We start from the raw sequence: 15657 nt of genomic DNA, 5'->3' as shown, positions 1-15657 counted from the left end.
TGATGATCTGAAACATTAAAGTGTGACAAACATGCAAAAAAATAAGAAATCAGGAAGGGGGCCAACACTTTTTCACACCACTGTATATATATATATATATATATATATATATATATATTACAATATAGCACAACCTTCATACCTAAAATAGTGACGTCAGCTATGGTAATGACCATGCTCTAAATGGACTGGACGTCTGTCATCTGTGGACAGAAGTGCAATGCTAAATCAACGTCAAACATTAAAGCTCAGAATTCAAAACATTCACTGTAAGGACCGCAGTGGGCCCTCTGGAACCAGCCAAAACTCAGGAGAGAATAAACAGAACCCTGACCGAGCTGATGCAAAGACCAAAATGGCCTTTAAATCCTTTAAAAGCTCTGATATGTGATATCACATTCCTAGACATGCCTTTGATTTCTGCTCCAACAATGACTAACATTTGGCTTTTGAAAACACAACTGCATAACACCGTATTCATGAGCTATCTTAATCTATTACACTATTCTGCAAAACAGGTTGTACTTTAACTGTGGAAATTACTTGTGACCGAAGGAGGTTTGTGTAATGACATTATGCCAGCAATACATTTCTTACAGATGAGTAGAAATGTTGTGAACCAGAGGAAAGCATCCACTGTCGAACAACCCGTTCAGCCAAAAGACACAAATGGAGTGTCTTTAAAAATACAGAGAGCTGAAATGTTGTACATTACACTCGCTAATTGACTGTGATCAAGGTTTGGATAACATTCGCTTTCACTTAACTAAGCGCTGAATCCACTATGTTTAGAAAGGCTGCATAAATCTGCTGCCCATGAATCTTACAAATTTGATGAAAAATTTGTCTCAAAATTATGGTGTAAATGCCATTTCAAATTCACAAATAAAATGTATGGAAATTAAATAAAGATCCACAAATAAATTATGTAAAAAAAATGAAAAACTCACAAAGGAATAAAATGACATTAGGATGTGAGCACTATGTAATGGAAAATAATGAATAGTAAAGCAAAGTTGAATTAATTTGAGTGTCATTTGCAATAATGACTGGCTGACTGTATTGCATGGCTAATTACCAAACAAATCAATAAAAGGACATGAAATATTGATATGAGCTAATATGATTAAAATATGAGAATAGAGTGTGTATGAGACAATTGAAACATGCCCAGCTTTGTAGGAAATGGTAGTCAATCATACAGTTTATCAGATATTATACAAAAAATATTTAACAGAATGCTGTGATTGACCAATTAAAATGAAGTATCTTCAAATTGTAACGAAGTAAACTCCAAATTTTGCTGGTACAGATTTCTACAATGGAGAAAAAAAAAAAAGAAAAAAACCCCACAACAACACATGGATATTTGGATTTCATTTACGTTTAATAAATGTAAATATTCCAAACTGAAAATCCTACAAACCATTTGACATTTAGAAGAAACACATTCAAGCAAAAGTATACACAAATACACAGATGACAGTGAATCAAATAAATAGATTAATCTAATCAAAAACTTATCCAAGTTTCTCAAATGCTTCATTACAAACGGACAATGATATAAATACTCCACTGTGGATTATAAAGCTGTTAGATGACAGAGAGAGAGAAAGAAACAGCCTGACAGTGAATCGCCATACAAGGATCGGAAACAGGCTTAGTTTGATCTGAGTCATACCACACACTCACACACTCTCTCTCTTGCAGTAGTGCACAAAGGCAAGTCTTCAGGACGTGTCTACCAATAAATAAGACTATTCACAAAATTCAAGTCTCATAAAACAGGGGCTAAAAACACCTCTACGCAAACAAAAATATGTTACATTGGTATTTCAACGTTAAATTATAAAAAGCTCCAACACTCAAAACTACACGACTTTAATATGCACAATAAGGCATTGCTTTTCAGCTATGAGAACTATCAGGAAAAAAAAGATCACAAAACTTCAATGTCTTTAAATTCTACATCACATAACACAGGCAGCGCTCAGATCCTCTCAAGTGTCATGGTGAGCAGAAGACACCCTTGACACGTACATTAGGATTAATGAGGCAGTGAAATTCCTTCAGCATGGAAACCTGAGAACAAACACAGATTATGCTGATCTGAAATTAGTTATATTAGAATAACCAGTAGAAATGCTTCCCTTAATGCATTACAAACATGTATTGCAAAGCATGCGCAGTAATTACCTATGGGAGATATCAGGTGTGTATGAGTATTATGGCTCGATGTCATCATCTTCCTCCTGGGGCGTGGCTTCTCTGCGTGGGAGGGGCATTGCATCAGTTCCCAGAAGCCCCCTACGCAGGACGTATGGACAAGCGGGCCCGCTGGGAATGTCAGCAAATCCTTCAGGAAATAAAAAGCCCATTAAAGGAATAGTTCACCCAAAAATTTTAATTTGCTGAAAATTGACTCGCCCTCAGGTCATTCAAGATGTAGATGAGTGTTTCTTTATCTGAACAAATTTGGAGAAGTTTAGCATTACATCACTTGATCACCAATGGATCCTCTGCAGTGAATGGGTGCCGCCAGAATGAACCAAACAGTCCAAACAACTTATAAAGACATCACAATAATCCACATGACTCCAGTCCATCAATTAACGTCTTGTGAAGTGGAAAGCTGTGTTTGTAAGAAACAAATCCATCACAAGGCATTTTTAACTTCAAACTGTTGCTGCCAGCTAAATTGAATGCAACATTTCTCCAAATCTCTTTCGATTAAGAAACTAACTCATCTTGGATGGCCTGAAGGGGAGTAACATTTTTAGCAAATTTTCATTTTGAAGAATGTTTGCACTACTCTGGTTTTTAAAGTGGTATCTAACCTTTCATAACAACCTCTGGCAGGCCATATGGTTCGTATTCGGTCTCGTCGTAAGCGGCAGACATGCGGCTGTGGCTTTGCCGGATGCGTTCAGCAAGGTGAGCTGGGTTATTCATGGGGAACACGCTGGATAACAGCAGTTGGTTTGTAACAGACTGTGGGATCAGAGAGAGGGGCGGCGAGTCTGCAGGCTCTTTATCGCCTTTATCTTGCACCGTCTCCAGCTGATCTCCATCTTTTTGGGTGCAGGCATGGACGGGTGGCTGTTTGTCCCCCAAAATGAGCTCTTGGCTCTCCTCTGTCTGAGTGGATACACTCTTCACCTCTGTTCTGACCTTCCTAACCTCTACCATTTGACACTGTGCAGATTCATTCTTGATTGGTTTTTCCACATGTTTGTTCTTTTCATCTGTTGTTTCTCCATGACAATGTCCTTGTTTATCCAAATCAAGAGTTTCCATGGTTTCAATCTCATTATGCTCAGTGCATAACACATCAGAATTCTGGGAGTCTGTAGTCCCATAGGACTCTGTGAATGGATTTGACTTGATTACCTCGGTCTGATATTTGGTTGTGATGGAAACACTGATTAAGGCATCTTTCTGGTTGTCCGCACTAGCATCTGCTACCTTGGTCTGATCCTCGGGAGACACTGAGGCAATCGGCTGAGAATCTGAATTACTGTAATCTGTTGGTTTGGTCTGTGGAGGTGACAGCTTGTCTTTAGTATTACTACTCATTATATCGGAGACCCAGACAGGAGGACTTTTGTGGCTTTTGTAGTTAAAAGAGCTGCTTTCACATCTGTGTTCAGCATGTTCTTTGGTCATTACTTTCTCATTTCCAGTTGTAAGATCCTGAAAACAATTAAATTAATAGGTCTGTGATCATTTGAATGGCATTTTATTGCAGACAAAAAGAAAGGTCTGTCATCATTTACCAAATTCTTATTATGACTATATTAGAGCTGCACAATTTGGGGGGAAAGAAATCCTATTGTGATTTTTCAGATAAAAATTGCCATTTGAAATGCAATAAAAAAATTATGATTTTATTTCATAGTACTGTAACATCAATACTAATATTTATGGCTGTCTTAAAGGGGTCATGAACTGAGAAATCAAAATTGTCTTGATCTTTTGACATATTAGAAAAACATCCTGTAAGTTTCAGAACTCAAAACATTCTTGTTAGTCTAAAAACAGCTTATATTGAAACCAATCTGCCAAAACGACAGGTTGTTGAATGTGCCAGTTTATGACGTAATAGTGTGGCTAAACACCGCCTCCGCAGAAGATCAATGCCTGCTTCTACATCACTGACTGTTTAGCCCCGCCCACCGATTCACGCACGTAGTGTATATAACGAGAGGCAAACGCAGGACTATGCAGAAATCAAACAATAAATTTCCAACAACAATGAGGCCGCATACTTGGATGAGGCTGTCCATGGAGCGGACCTGACTTACATTTCACTGCTGGTCATATATTCTCTATATAACCATGTATGTGACAAATAAAAAATCTTGAATCTTGAATTAAAGACGCTCCGAAGACAACAAGATGCTGTGAAGTGCCAAGTTGTGGAAAAACACAGTCTTTGCATTGCCTTCCTTCTGATCCCAACATTAGGAAAGTGTGATCAGTGGACGAACTGTCTTTTTAATGAAGTTCCAGACTGCATCAGCAAGAACTTGGCTGTTTGTTTACCGCGGATTCATTTACAAACAAGGCACAATTCGATGCAGGATTTTCAGAACGACTGAAAATAAAAGACGATGCTGTGCTGAATATATTGGATAAGAGTGGATGAACTTTATTTTTGAAGTTCCAGACCACGTCAGTAAGAACTTGGCCTTTTTGTTCACCTCATTTTACTGCGGATTTGTTTACAAACAAGGCACAATTTGATGCAGGATTTTCAGAAAGATTAAAACTAAAGATGATGGTGTTCCGAATATATTGGATCCGACGGTAATGTCACACCACACAAGTGTGAGTAACTGTTTTTATTACATGGTCACAATTGCTTTGTCTGTTAATACAGATCGTTTGATATGTAGAGTATTTATGCGTTTTTAACCTAAATCACAGCAGCATCCATCTGTGAAGGATGTAGGCTGTCAAACATACACAACTGTTAGCCAATCATAGCAGTGGGTGTTTACTTGCGAGTCAACAATCCGCCACGCCTATTCAAATAGCGTTCTGATGAGGGGGGTTAAAAACAGGACAGAAAACAGCCTATTACTTCTAAATTATGATATATTTGATGTAAAAATCTTGATAACATTGTAAGTGGCCCTCAGAGAACAGTACAAAATAATAAAAAAGTCAGTTATGACCCCTTTAATTTCTTAATTTGCAAACGTTAATCTATCAATTTTATATGTTTTTGTCTGAAAACCTCAGAGAGCTCTTATGGTTTTATTTTGATTAATCATACAGCCCAAGACTACATCTTTATTCAGTCTATATTCACAAAAGATGATGTTAAGCAGAATGTTAATGCAGTCATTTTCCATACAATTAAAATGAATGGGGAATGGGGAGTTAATGCACTTTTGTTGTCATTTTCCCTAATCATTTTCACTGTATAAAAAAGGCAATGAAAAAAAAATGTATACAGGTCTGGAGTGGTATGAGGGAAAGTAAGCGATCACAATTCTCATTTGTGGAAATCTATTCTTTAAAAGTACAGTTCCACACTTTCAACAGTTCAATAGTTCCATATGTAAATAATGACACGCGTTATGAAATATTATTTACCTCAACAGGTCCTTGAGATTCTCTCACATCGTGTGTCATTTGAGTTCCAAGTGACACATGCTCCCCTAAGTTGGTCTGGTCATTCATGTCGGCTAATCCGGACCGATGTGTCACATCTCTGACAGTGCACTGGTGCATCTTGGTTCTACAGCAGACAGAGCACAGACTGAAGGGTCTTGCATTAAGGGTCCTACATAAACATCCCTCATTCACTGAACCTATGTTTACCTTATCCCATCTCAGGATCAACATACCCATGATTCACGGTAAGTACCTCAACACTGCCTTTATAATTATTATGAACAAACACTGTTTACATTACTATGTCGCTTATCGCATATTTATCTTCAACTAATGCCAGTCACGGGACATTACCTTGTCATTTGGGACTGCGTGTGCATCTTTCTTGGACTGCAGGGGAGGTACAGCTCGAACTCTTTTAGCACGATAGAGGGTGAGTTGTTGCCCACTGTTTCTTCCGAGAACTTCCAGAGTTCTAGTTCTTCAGCTTGTTTCCTGTTCTGCTCAGAGAGGTGCTGGATTTGCTCTTGTAATGCCTGGATCTGGAGGACACAGAGAATAAGAATCAAAAAGAATAAAATGAACATGACCTTAATGTACTGTACATCTTTGCAAATAAAGGAGTTTTCTCAATTAGTTAATCTTGGGAATAATACTTAGGATTAAGGGTTTGTCTAAATGTGCAATAACAGTAGTGGAACATTACTGGACTATGACATGCTTTGATGTGACAGTACTTCACTTGCTATTCATTAAGTAATTTAGTCTGCGCTCACTGAAAGTGAAAATGCTGCATGAAGTATCAAAATCACAACCAATCAGAACATACTTTTAGTTTTACAGTTTAATATGCAGTTGTGGGATTTTAGAAAAATTAGATTTTACTGTGGGAGGAGATACACAGCACAACACACACACAAAAAAAACAAACAAAAACAAATGTCTTATTGTGTTCGTAGCTGATTAGGACAAGTTCACTGATTAACATTGAGGGATTTATCACTTACTGCTTTATCACACTGCACCCTAGTTAGGAGACAGTGGCATACATTTTCTTCCATATTGTCACGTACATCCATGTGAAACGGATTATTGAAAAAGAAAAAATAAGGGGTGGGGCCTGGTTCTATCCATTGAATGTTGATTGGACGAAAGCACATCCGAATATGACCTTGCAATCGATGTTAAGAAAGCGGCGGGGTTTAAATAGTAGTGATGCATGATATTGGATTTTTGCCGATATCCGATATGCCGATATTTTTCAACTATTTTGGCCGCTACCGATATATTTCCTTTTGTTTGGAAACAACACCAAGTCTCTCCTGTACAAGACTCACCGGCGCATGCGCAACGCTGACCTCATACGTCATCAGCCCGGAACTGCTTCCGTGTACAACTGTTGGCGCAAGCTAGATTAAAGTGATTATTACGTTTTGAATATGGATATTTGTCTTACAAAAACACATCGATTCGCTACAGGAGGCCTTTGTTCACCCCCTGGAGCCGTGTGAGACACTTTTTATGTCACTTCTTTTGGACTGAAGCACTGCAACACCCGCTGACTGCAATGATAGAGCTTGGAATAGCCAGGACAATTTTTAATATAACTCCGAATGGATTCGTCCGAAAGAAGAAAGTCATATACACCTAGGATGACTCTGGGGTGAGCAAAACTAATTTTCATTTTTGGGCTAACTAACCCTTTAACATTTGTAGATGGTCTAAAGCAAGAGTTGTAAAAATTCGGAAAATCTTTTAGAGCTTATGATTTGTTTAAACAATAAAACATATTACACATTAATGAATAAATCAGTATATATAAAATTAATTTACAAGTGTCATGTTAGTGATTTTTTTCATGTAAGCTATAGCTTCTGACCTTTAAATCAAAACGTACTCATTATTTTATGACATCAATTACTGCTTTATTTAATCAGAAACACAGTCTAAATGTTATTTGTGTAGGCTATTTTACTTTTAATTTAATTAGAAGTAGGCCAACAGCGCCCCCTACAGATTAAAACTCATTACCAAACGGACATTAGGACCTGGGGGAGGCTGCCACTGCTGTTGCTGCACGTACTATTACGGTTTACTCTATCACACACCGAAGGCATTCTGTAGGTGCTTTCACAGATTAAATGCAGCGATCTAAAAGAGTGAATCTAATCATCACTCAGACAAAACTTTGCTTCAAGAATGATCCACACTGCTGACGTGATCTAATCGCTAGCACACCCTGAGCACATGTGAGTTAAGGTATTACACTTATCAGCAAGACATATCGACATAATTTTTCATATCGGGCCAATGCGATATTTACATTTAAAGCCATTATCGGCCGATTCCGATATCAGTCCGATAATATCATCCATCCCTATTAAATAGATCAAATAATTGGAGAAGTCCGGCATATAAGAGAGAAGCCTGTCATTTCAAGATTGAGGTAAAAAAAAATGCAGAAAAATGAAATATGCATGTTCAAAATTACATTATTAAGACGCATTAAGAAAATTGACAAAAAACATTTCCATTTTAATAAAGCGTACCTGCTCCTGAAGAGACTGAATCTCTGCCTTGGAGTTTGCATGAAGGACAGTCAACTCCTGTCCTATTGGGGAGCCACTTTGTAACCCTTCCTTTGTGCTTGACAATTCTTCATTTCCAGTGTTCTCCAAAAGTAAGGCAGCATCTTGTGTAGCACAAGTGTCTTTGCCTAAGTGTTTCAGTTTCAATTTCAACTCTTCATTCTCTCGTTTAACAGTCAGAACCTCTTCTTGTATCACACCTCCCTGTAGAGCAAGCTCTGAATTCTGAGCCTTCAACACATTCAGCTCAAGCTGAGCGTCCTGTAATTCCTTTGTTACTCGTTCTAGCTCTTTGAGATCACCTGTGGAATGTTGTGGAACATGATTTTGGAAGTTCAGAAAGTCCAGCTGCTCATCTTGCAAGAGAGAAGTTGCGTTCTCATCAATTACCTCAGAAAGTCCAGGTGCTTCCGAAACAGCACTAGAATTCAGAGCATTTCCACAATGTACGTCTGAGGCGAGACATAATTCATGTGGCTTGATAGCTTCAGTCACTTGCAGCTTATCAGTTATCTTACTAGTGTTGGTATGGTCAGTGTTTTGACTAACAGGAAGCTGTACAGTAGGCCGTGAGAACTTCTCCTTCAAAATCGGTTGTGTGTCATCACTAAACATTTCATGGTCGCTTATGCTTGTGTTGCTGAAGACCGAATCACAGCTTAGTTCTCTTGAGATCTCTGTAGACAGTTCAGGAGGCGTAGAGACCTCATTGGGGGCGATGTTCATCCTAGTGTGTTTTTCTTCTTCAAGAAGACAGATTTTCTCTTGACATTTTTGCAATTCCTCGCTCTGCTTCTGGATGGCGCAGTCTTTGTCGTGCAACTCTTTCAACAGGTTCTCAATGTGCTTGCTCTGGCTTTCAAAAGCTTGGGTAAGGTGCTTGGTCTGAGTGGTCACTTGCTTATGTAGGTCCTCCAGCTTTCCTTGAGCTAGTTTCGCCTTCTCTGACTCTTGGTCTCGCGCTGCCCTCAGGCGCTCCACCTCTAAAACTAAAACGGTAGTGCTGTCCAAATCTGAGGCACCTTTACTCAATGTTTGAGTCCTGCCCATCTCTGCGACAGAGGTCTTGTCCTCTGTTGGTTTAGTTTGTGCTCCAAGATCCATAATCAGCTCCACTGTTCTGGTTTCTTTGCAGACCACTGTGTTCTGAAGGTTCACAGAGTCACAGATGGACTCTTGACTGTCAGGAGAAGCAACCAAGTCTTTGTTTTCTGTAACAGCAGGATTCTTATCAGTGTTTGGATGGTGTTCTAGTTGTAAATATGTGACGGGAAGATTGTCTTTTGATATCTTCTCTTCCAAACTCTGAGATTTTCTAAGATTGTCCAGCTCTTCTTGAAGCTGTACAATCTTTAGTACTTCCACTTCCTCTTTTCTGATCCGCTTCCTTACCTCTTCTCTCTCCCTCTCTCTTTCCTCCCATTCCTGTGCAAGCTTGAGCTGAAGGTCTTGCAAGTCCTTTTTCATTCGTGTCATTTCTTCCTCCATGCAAGTCTCCTTTCGCTCCATCTCAGCCAAGACGTTCTTCAGCTGGGTATCTTCTTCCTGGTCTCTCTCTATCTCTTCCAGACCCTTTTCAGCTTCTCTTTCTAGCGCATGAAGATTTTCTCTCAGTTTTGTGCTCTCTTTCTTCTCTTGCTCCAGCTGGGCTTCCAGTTTTGTCACGCTGTCTTTGAGCTCAAGAGCTTTGGCGCGTTGCTGCTCTGTCTGTGTCGAGTGTTTCCGATTCAACTGTTTCAGTTTGGTCCTAGCCTCGGATTCCGCTCTTCTCTGGGTTTCGAGGTCTTCAAGACGCTTCTGAAGCTCATATTTCAGATCTCTAAGTTCATCATGAAGCTCCATGTTCTCTTTCTTCAGATCTTTTAGAGGTGCAGAGTCACATTTTTCTGTTTTGCCTGATGTGTCATCTACCTGTAGGCTGCAAGAGATGTCCGATTCACTTTTAGGCATTGTGCCGCTGGTTGACTCAGATGTGAACGAGTTTGTGTCCACGTCTTCAATACCTGTGTCTTGTTCTGTTACTGTGGTCTCTACATCAGTCTCACTCAATCTCAGAGAGTCACTTGGATGCGTTCGGATTCCTTTTCCTTTAAATTTCTGTGATTCCTCAGAATCAAATTTTCCAATGTGCTCCGAGTCGATGCCCTCTCCTGGCTCTCTGCCGGAGGGGTACTTAATTGTCTCCTCTTCTCTTGTTCGCCCTGTTTTAGGGGCTTTCTTTCTCTGTGAGGAGTGGTTGTAAGGAGGAGAGCGATCATGATGGAGGGAAACGGAGGGAGAGAAGCAGTCTCCTGCAGAGCTGAAGTGAGGAGCGGCCACAGCTGGAGGAGCAGCCAGCTGAGCTACAGGAAAGAGAATAATCAAGAAATTAGAAAAAATATGACAAAAGACACCAAAAGTAACACTTATGATAATAATATATTATACTATATAATAACAATAACAATAGACAAACTATATTAATCAGTGGAAGATTTGCATAATAATGATAATAATAAATAATAAGCCAAAAGGCATCGTATTACAGTCATTTTACCATGATTATAATTTTTTTTTTTACATACACAATTCATTCTCAAGTAAAAGTATTTTTTGAAGTAATTCAAGTCAATTTGTTTTACAATATTGTGGGATCCTGGGACATGTTGATGGTATGATGAGGTCAGTGTTAGTTTGTTAAATTTGGTGTGTGTGTTTATGTATAATTGTTTATGTATGACACCAGTGTCAAAGACAAATTTCTGCTCTGTGACAAACAGAATGGACAATACAGTAAAACAAGCTGAACATGCTTACAAGCCTTTAAGAGAATTGTATGCACATATATACACTTTATTTCATATAACAGTTCAATACTATGACACTCAAGAACAGTAGTAGTAATATATTCAACTACATAACACATGCTCGTAGTCAGGTTTCTAAAATGTATGGTCTTACAAACCATACATGTAAACAATGAAGGTTGGGAGGATTTGGCATCCATTGCTTTGACTGGCTTGTCTAACCCAACACAGACATTTTGTACTGTACATTGATTTTTGAAAGTGTACTGTCAACGTTTGGTCAGAAGATGGAGGCAAACACATGGGATGTGTGTAACAGGGCGGGGCCAAAACACACATACACACAGACAGTTCTCTGTGTGTAGGATATTTCTTCCCAACTCACCCTGCAGTTCTTTAATAAGCTTGAGGGCCAAGGCAAGCTCTTCAGTCAACCGCTTTACTTCTTCCTGTAGAGCTTTCTCCTGTTTCTTAGTCTGCCCCAGAGACACAGTAAGACTCTCACAATCCCTCAGCGCCTCCTACAGGATATGATGAGATGTGCATGTATAGAACAAAGCACAACAGGCTTATCAAATGAGATTAATGATAAAAGACACTTATCACATTTGAACAGCCATAAAACTACATTATACAACTGTATTGCTACAGTGAACAGAATTTTAATAGTAAAAATAAAGCAACCAGAATCCTCAAAGTGTTTAGGGTGAGGCAAGCTGGAAAAAGACACACACCTAAATACACAAAATGAAAGCATTCAAGCAGACAAAGAGGTTATCCAACTGCGATCCTGATCTGCATATAACATTACAATGCATTTAAACATCATAAAAGCTTTTGATGATAATAATACATGACTCTCACACTGTACGCATACCGTCTAAAAATAAAGCGCTTAAACCCAAGCCCCAGCGTGAAACAGAAGTCATAAGGAGATAATGGTGCTATATCTGAGACTGTATTCAGCATGGAGTCAGTAACGGTATTGTTGCAGTGTGTGTGTCTCTCTAAACAGTATGTGTGTGTTTCTGACCTAATTATACACTACTGTTCAAATGTCTGGGGTCAGTTAAGGTTTTTTTTTTTTTTTACAAATTAGTACTTTTATTCAGCAAGGACGCATTAATCAAAAGCAAAAGTAAAAACTTTTACATTATTACAAAGATTTTTGTGTCAAATAAATGCTGTTCTTTTGAATGTTTATTAAGGAATACAAATAAAATGTATCATGGTTTCCACAAAAATATTAATCAGTACAACCATTTTCAACACTGATAATAATAAGAAATGTTTTTTGAGCAGCAAATCACCATATTAGAATGGTTTCTAAAGGATCATGTAACACTGAAGACTGGAGTAATGATGCTGAAATTTCAACTTTGCATCACAGGAATAAATTACATTTTAATATGTATTGTAATAATATTTCAGAATATTAGTTTTTACTGCATTTTTTTTAATTGCAGCCTTGGTGAGCATAAGAGAATTTTCTAAAATACTTGTAAAGACAAATCCCCAGAACTTTTGAGCGGTAATGTACTTTTGGGGACAATCTCAAAGAGGAAATAAAGAAGCTATTTATGTATTTGTAATAATACCAATACCTGTATGAGCAACAGTCTATAGTAACTATAAGCTTAATTTAAAATGACTCAATTTAAACCACTAGGTGAATGCTGTGTGTTGTTGTCTTTCTTTTGACCGGGTCTCTCTCTGATCCATTTGTGTTTTATGACAGGGTGAGAAATGAGCAACAACAACAACAAAATCCCACCCTGTCATAACTTGAGACAGCCGTCCCTTATCTACCAGACATTGCGAGGGGTGACTCAATCTGGACTTTGTGTTGTTGTTACTGAACAGCATTTCTTGTCACTCTTGTTGAGGTAACCTAACACACTTTATTATATTTTGATGAATGTAAAAGAAAAGATGGAAAGGTACGTGTTAGATTGGTTAAAATTCAGTGCATCTCTGTCCCATCGTTCTTAATAAATTCATCTTTATACTTATATACTTATAAAAGATAGCAAGCACACAATTTCTAAGTTTCTAATTTAGACACAGAAGCACACAAAATTGCTGAAATAGCCAAAGTTAACCAAATCCAAAAATCTCCTTTTAATGACCTTCTCAGAAAGAAAAATGGTTAATAAAGTAATTAAATGTTTTTATATTTCACAGCAATACAAGTAAAAAGTAAGTCCATCGTTTAGATGCAATACCTTCCAAACGTTTGGAGTCTGTAAGATTTGTTTTTTTAATAAGTCTCTTATGCTCACCAAGGCTGCATTTACAGTGCACAGCATAAATGAGTACACCCCCCTCTAAAACTTAACAAATTCAGCAATTACTCTTTACTTACAAGACATGTTAGAGTTCTTTGGAGATGTAATGTTCCAACAAGCCTGCTTGATCAATTACCAAAGAAGAATGCCAAAATTATTCAGCAAAATAAGATTTTCTTATCAAAGTGATAAAATGTTGTGTTGCAAAAATGAGTACACCCTCCTGAAAGTTACTAAATAAAAAATAAAAAAAGTGTATAGGTTTAAGGCCTAGAATTTTTGATCAACAGGTAAGTATATCGAACCAAAACTTTTAAAGACAAGTAATTTCCTGACAATTAAAAGTGTTATATAGCCCACTGAATCATACTCCGACTTAATGCTGGCAGCAGTGGAACCACTTGGGAGAGAAATGCCAGGTGACTTATTTCTTAGCATAAAAGAGGACAATGGTACAAGAGGAATACCAAATTATTGTTTTAAGTGTGAAAATATAGCAGACGTAGCACCAACATTCAAAAACAATGGACTTGTGATAAGGCTCCTGAAATAATCAGGTCCTCACTTTAAGTTTTCATTTAGTAATGAGTGAATTTTTGCTAGAAAAAGAGCAGGAGGAATAACATGCAAGTGTCTCAGAGCCGGCAAAAGCTATGAAAAGAGTGACACTTTATCTCACAGAGTATGACGCAGCCTGCAGAAGTGACATGCATGGTTGTTGTCACCACTAGAATTACCTACTGTAGCCAAAGCAAAATAAACTCATTTAACCTCTTCCAGGGCCCATATTTACAAAATAGAGACTTCTGGGAATCCATACTCTGGTCTCAAGAGACCAAGTCAATCATGTCAGATCCAAAAGCATCCAAAATGTTCTGGTGTTGCTAGAGGAGGAGTACAGTGAGAAGTGCTTGGTACCCACAGTGACGTTCAGTGGTAGTAAAGCACTTCAATAGGGATGAATGCAAATTTTCTCCCAGATGCAAAGTGAAGACATGGCTGTAGTCGAGGCTGGCCCTGGGACTTAGTGAGTCCCACACGAGCAGCAACCAGAAGACAAAGCAGAAGAGGGGAAGGTGATGAGAGAAGAGAGAGGAGGTCACTAATTTAGTGAGGCCTTTTAACTTCTATGGAGGGCACACCTCCAGGGGGTCAGTGAGCCAATGGTGACTTAAACTTTCGGAGATAAAGTTTCAGGCTCTTTGTCTTCCAGCATGGTAATGTGCATATGTAAATGGATTGGGTGCTGATGCAAAAACTGTTAAAGATTCTTAGAACACTAATATGTTTAATAGGTATCAACATATGATATGCACTCGCATTCAGATCATCAAAATACGAATTTGTAGATACCAAACATGGTATAGGTGAGGTTACATTAACTAGTGGTTCTATCATAAGCATGCATAAAACAGTATACAATACAAAAGACAATACAAGATACAAGAACAGCATTAATACACAGAATGACCTGAGGTTATGCATGTTCATTCATAGAAAGGTTTGTCTATGAATTAATGAAAGGAGTCCTTTTCTATAGGCAGAATGTGTCGGTTTCAGAGAGAATCAAGTAAGAGGGAGACTCTGTCAACAAGTCGTAAAGTTTATCTGGTTACTGTGATAACCAGAGGTCTGGGGGAAGGGTCCATAGACCCTCATAGTTGGCTGGGTGAGGAGTGTTAGGGATTATTTGTTAAATATAACAAATAATTGTGTGTCTGATTTGTCCAGGTGTTACATTTTATATATATATATATATATATGTGTGTGTGTGTGTGTGTGTGTGTGTGTGTTTCAGTGCTTAGTATATTTTTAAAAAGAGTAATAAAATAAAAGCATCACAGTGAACTCTTGAGCTGCTGTGGGGGATTCTGTAGAGACGAGCTGAGCAACACTCCCCATTAAAGATCAGAGCATTCAAGGAGGTCAGGAGTTAGGAGTTAAAACAGCACAGATGTGAAAATTTGTCATGAACTTGTACACTCAGTGCCAAGAGAGCAGTATACTAGAATATTATACGTTTTCTGAATTAAATCTAGGGTGTACTCATTTCTGCAATCCTTCATTTAAACAAAATTGGCTAATTTACATATCTTACAGAAAATATTGGCATATATTCTGTTGTTTTTATTAAGTATATGTTTACTACGTTTCAATTTTGCCATCTTTCCATGAATTATATTAGTGATCATTAAGAAAATACATCTTTTATATTTATTCAGAGGGGGTGTACTCGTTTATGCTGTGCACTGTATATGATTAAAATCACAATAATATTGTGAAAAATTCTTACACAAACGTTTCTTTGAAAATTTCATTTTTTTAATACATTTTAAAATGTAAATTATTCCTGTGATGCAAAGCTGAATT

General features: G+C 38.0%; 1 protein-coding gene across 2 annotated transcripts in view; it reads right to left on the bottom strand.

Annotated features, from left to right (window-relative positions):
- Positions 1-1372: 1372 nt before the first annotated feature.
- The window catches only part of LOC107660797 (centromere protein F-like), a 30028-nt gene continuing 15743 nt past the window's right edge, over positions 1373-15657 (bottom strand). For both annotated transcript variants that reach the window (XM_016450216.1, XM_016450217.1), the window contains exons 11-17: positions 11385-11520; positions 8175-10555; positions 5980-6167; positions 5605-5749; positions 2838-3693; positions 2197-2356; positions 1373-2082 (exon numbers count right to left, since the gene is read on the bottom strand). In XM_016450216.1, the coding sequence (XP_016305702.1) occupies positions 2226-2356; positions 2838-3693; positions 5605-5749; positions 5980-6167; positions 8175-10555; positions 11385-11520 (3837 nt within the window). In that variant the 3' untranslated portion in view covers positions 1373-2082; positions 2197-2225. The remainder of the gene's footprint in view (positions 2083-2196; positions 2357-2837; positions 3694-5604; positions 5750-5979; positions 6168-8174; positions 10556-11384; positions 11521-15657) is intronic.

This window comes from Sinocyclocheilus anshuiensis, unplaced genomic scaffold (assembly GCF_001515605.1).
Source record: "Sinocyclocheilus anshuiensis isolate Anshui unplaced genomic scaffold, SAMN03320099.WGS_v1.1 scaffold1289, whole genome shotgun sequence".
NCBI lineage: Eukaryota > Metazoa > Chordata > Actinopteri > Cypriniformes > Cyprinidae > Sinocyclocheilus > Sinocyclocheilus anshuiensis.
Note: the sequence above shows the minus strand (reverse complement) of the source record. Positions and strands in the feature narration are given on the sequence as shown.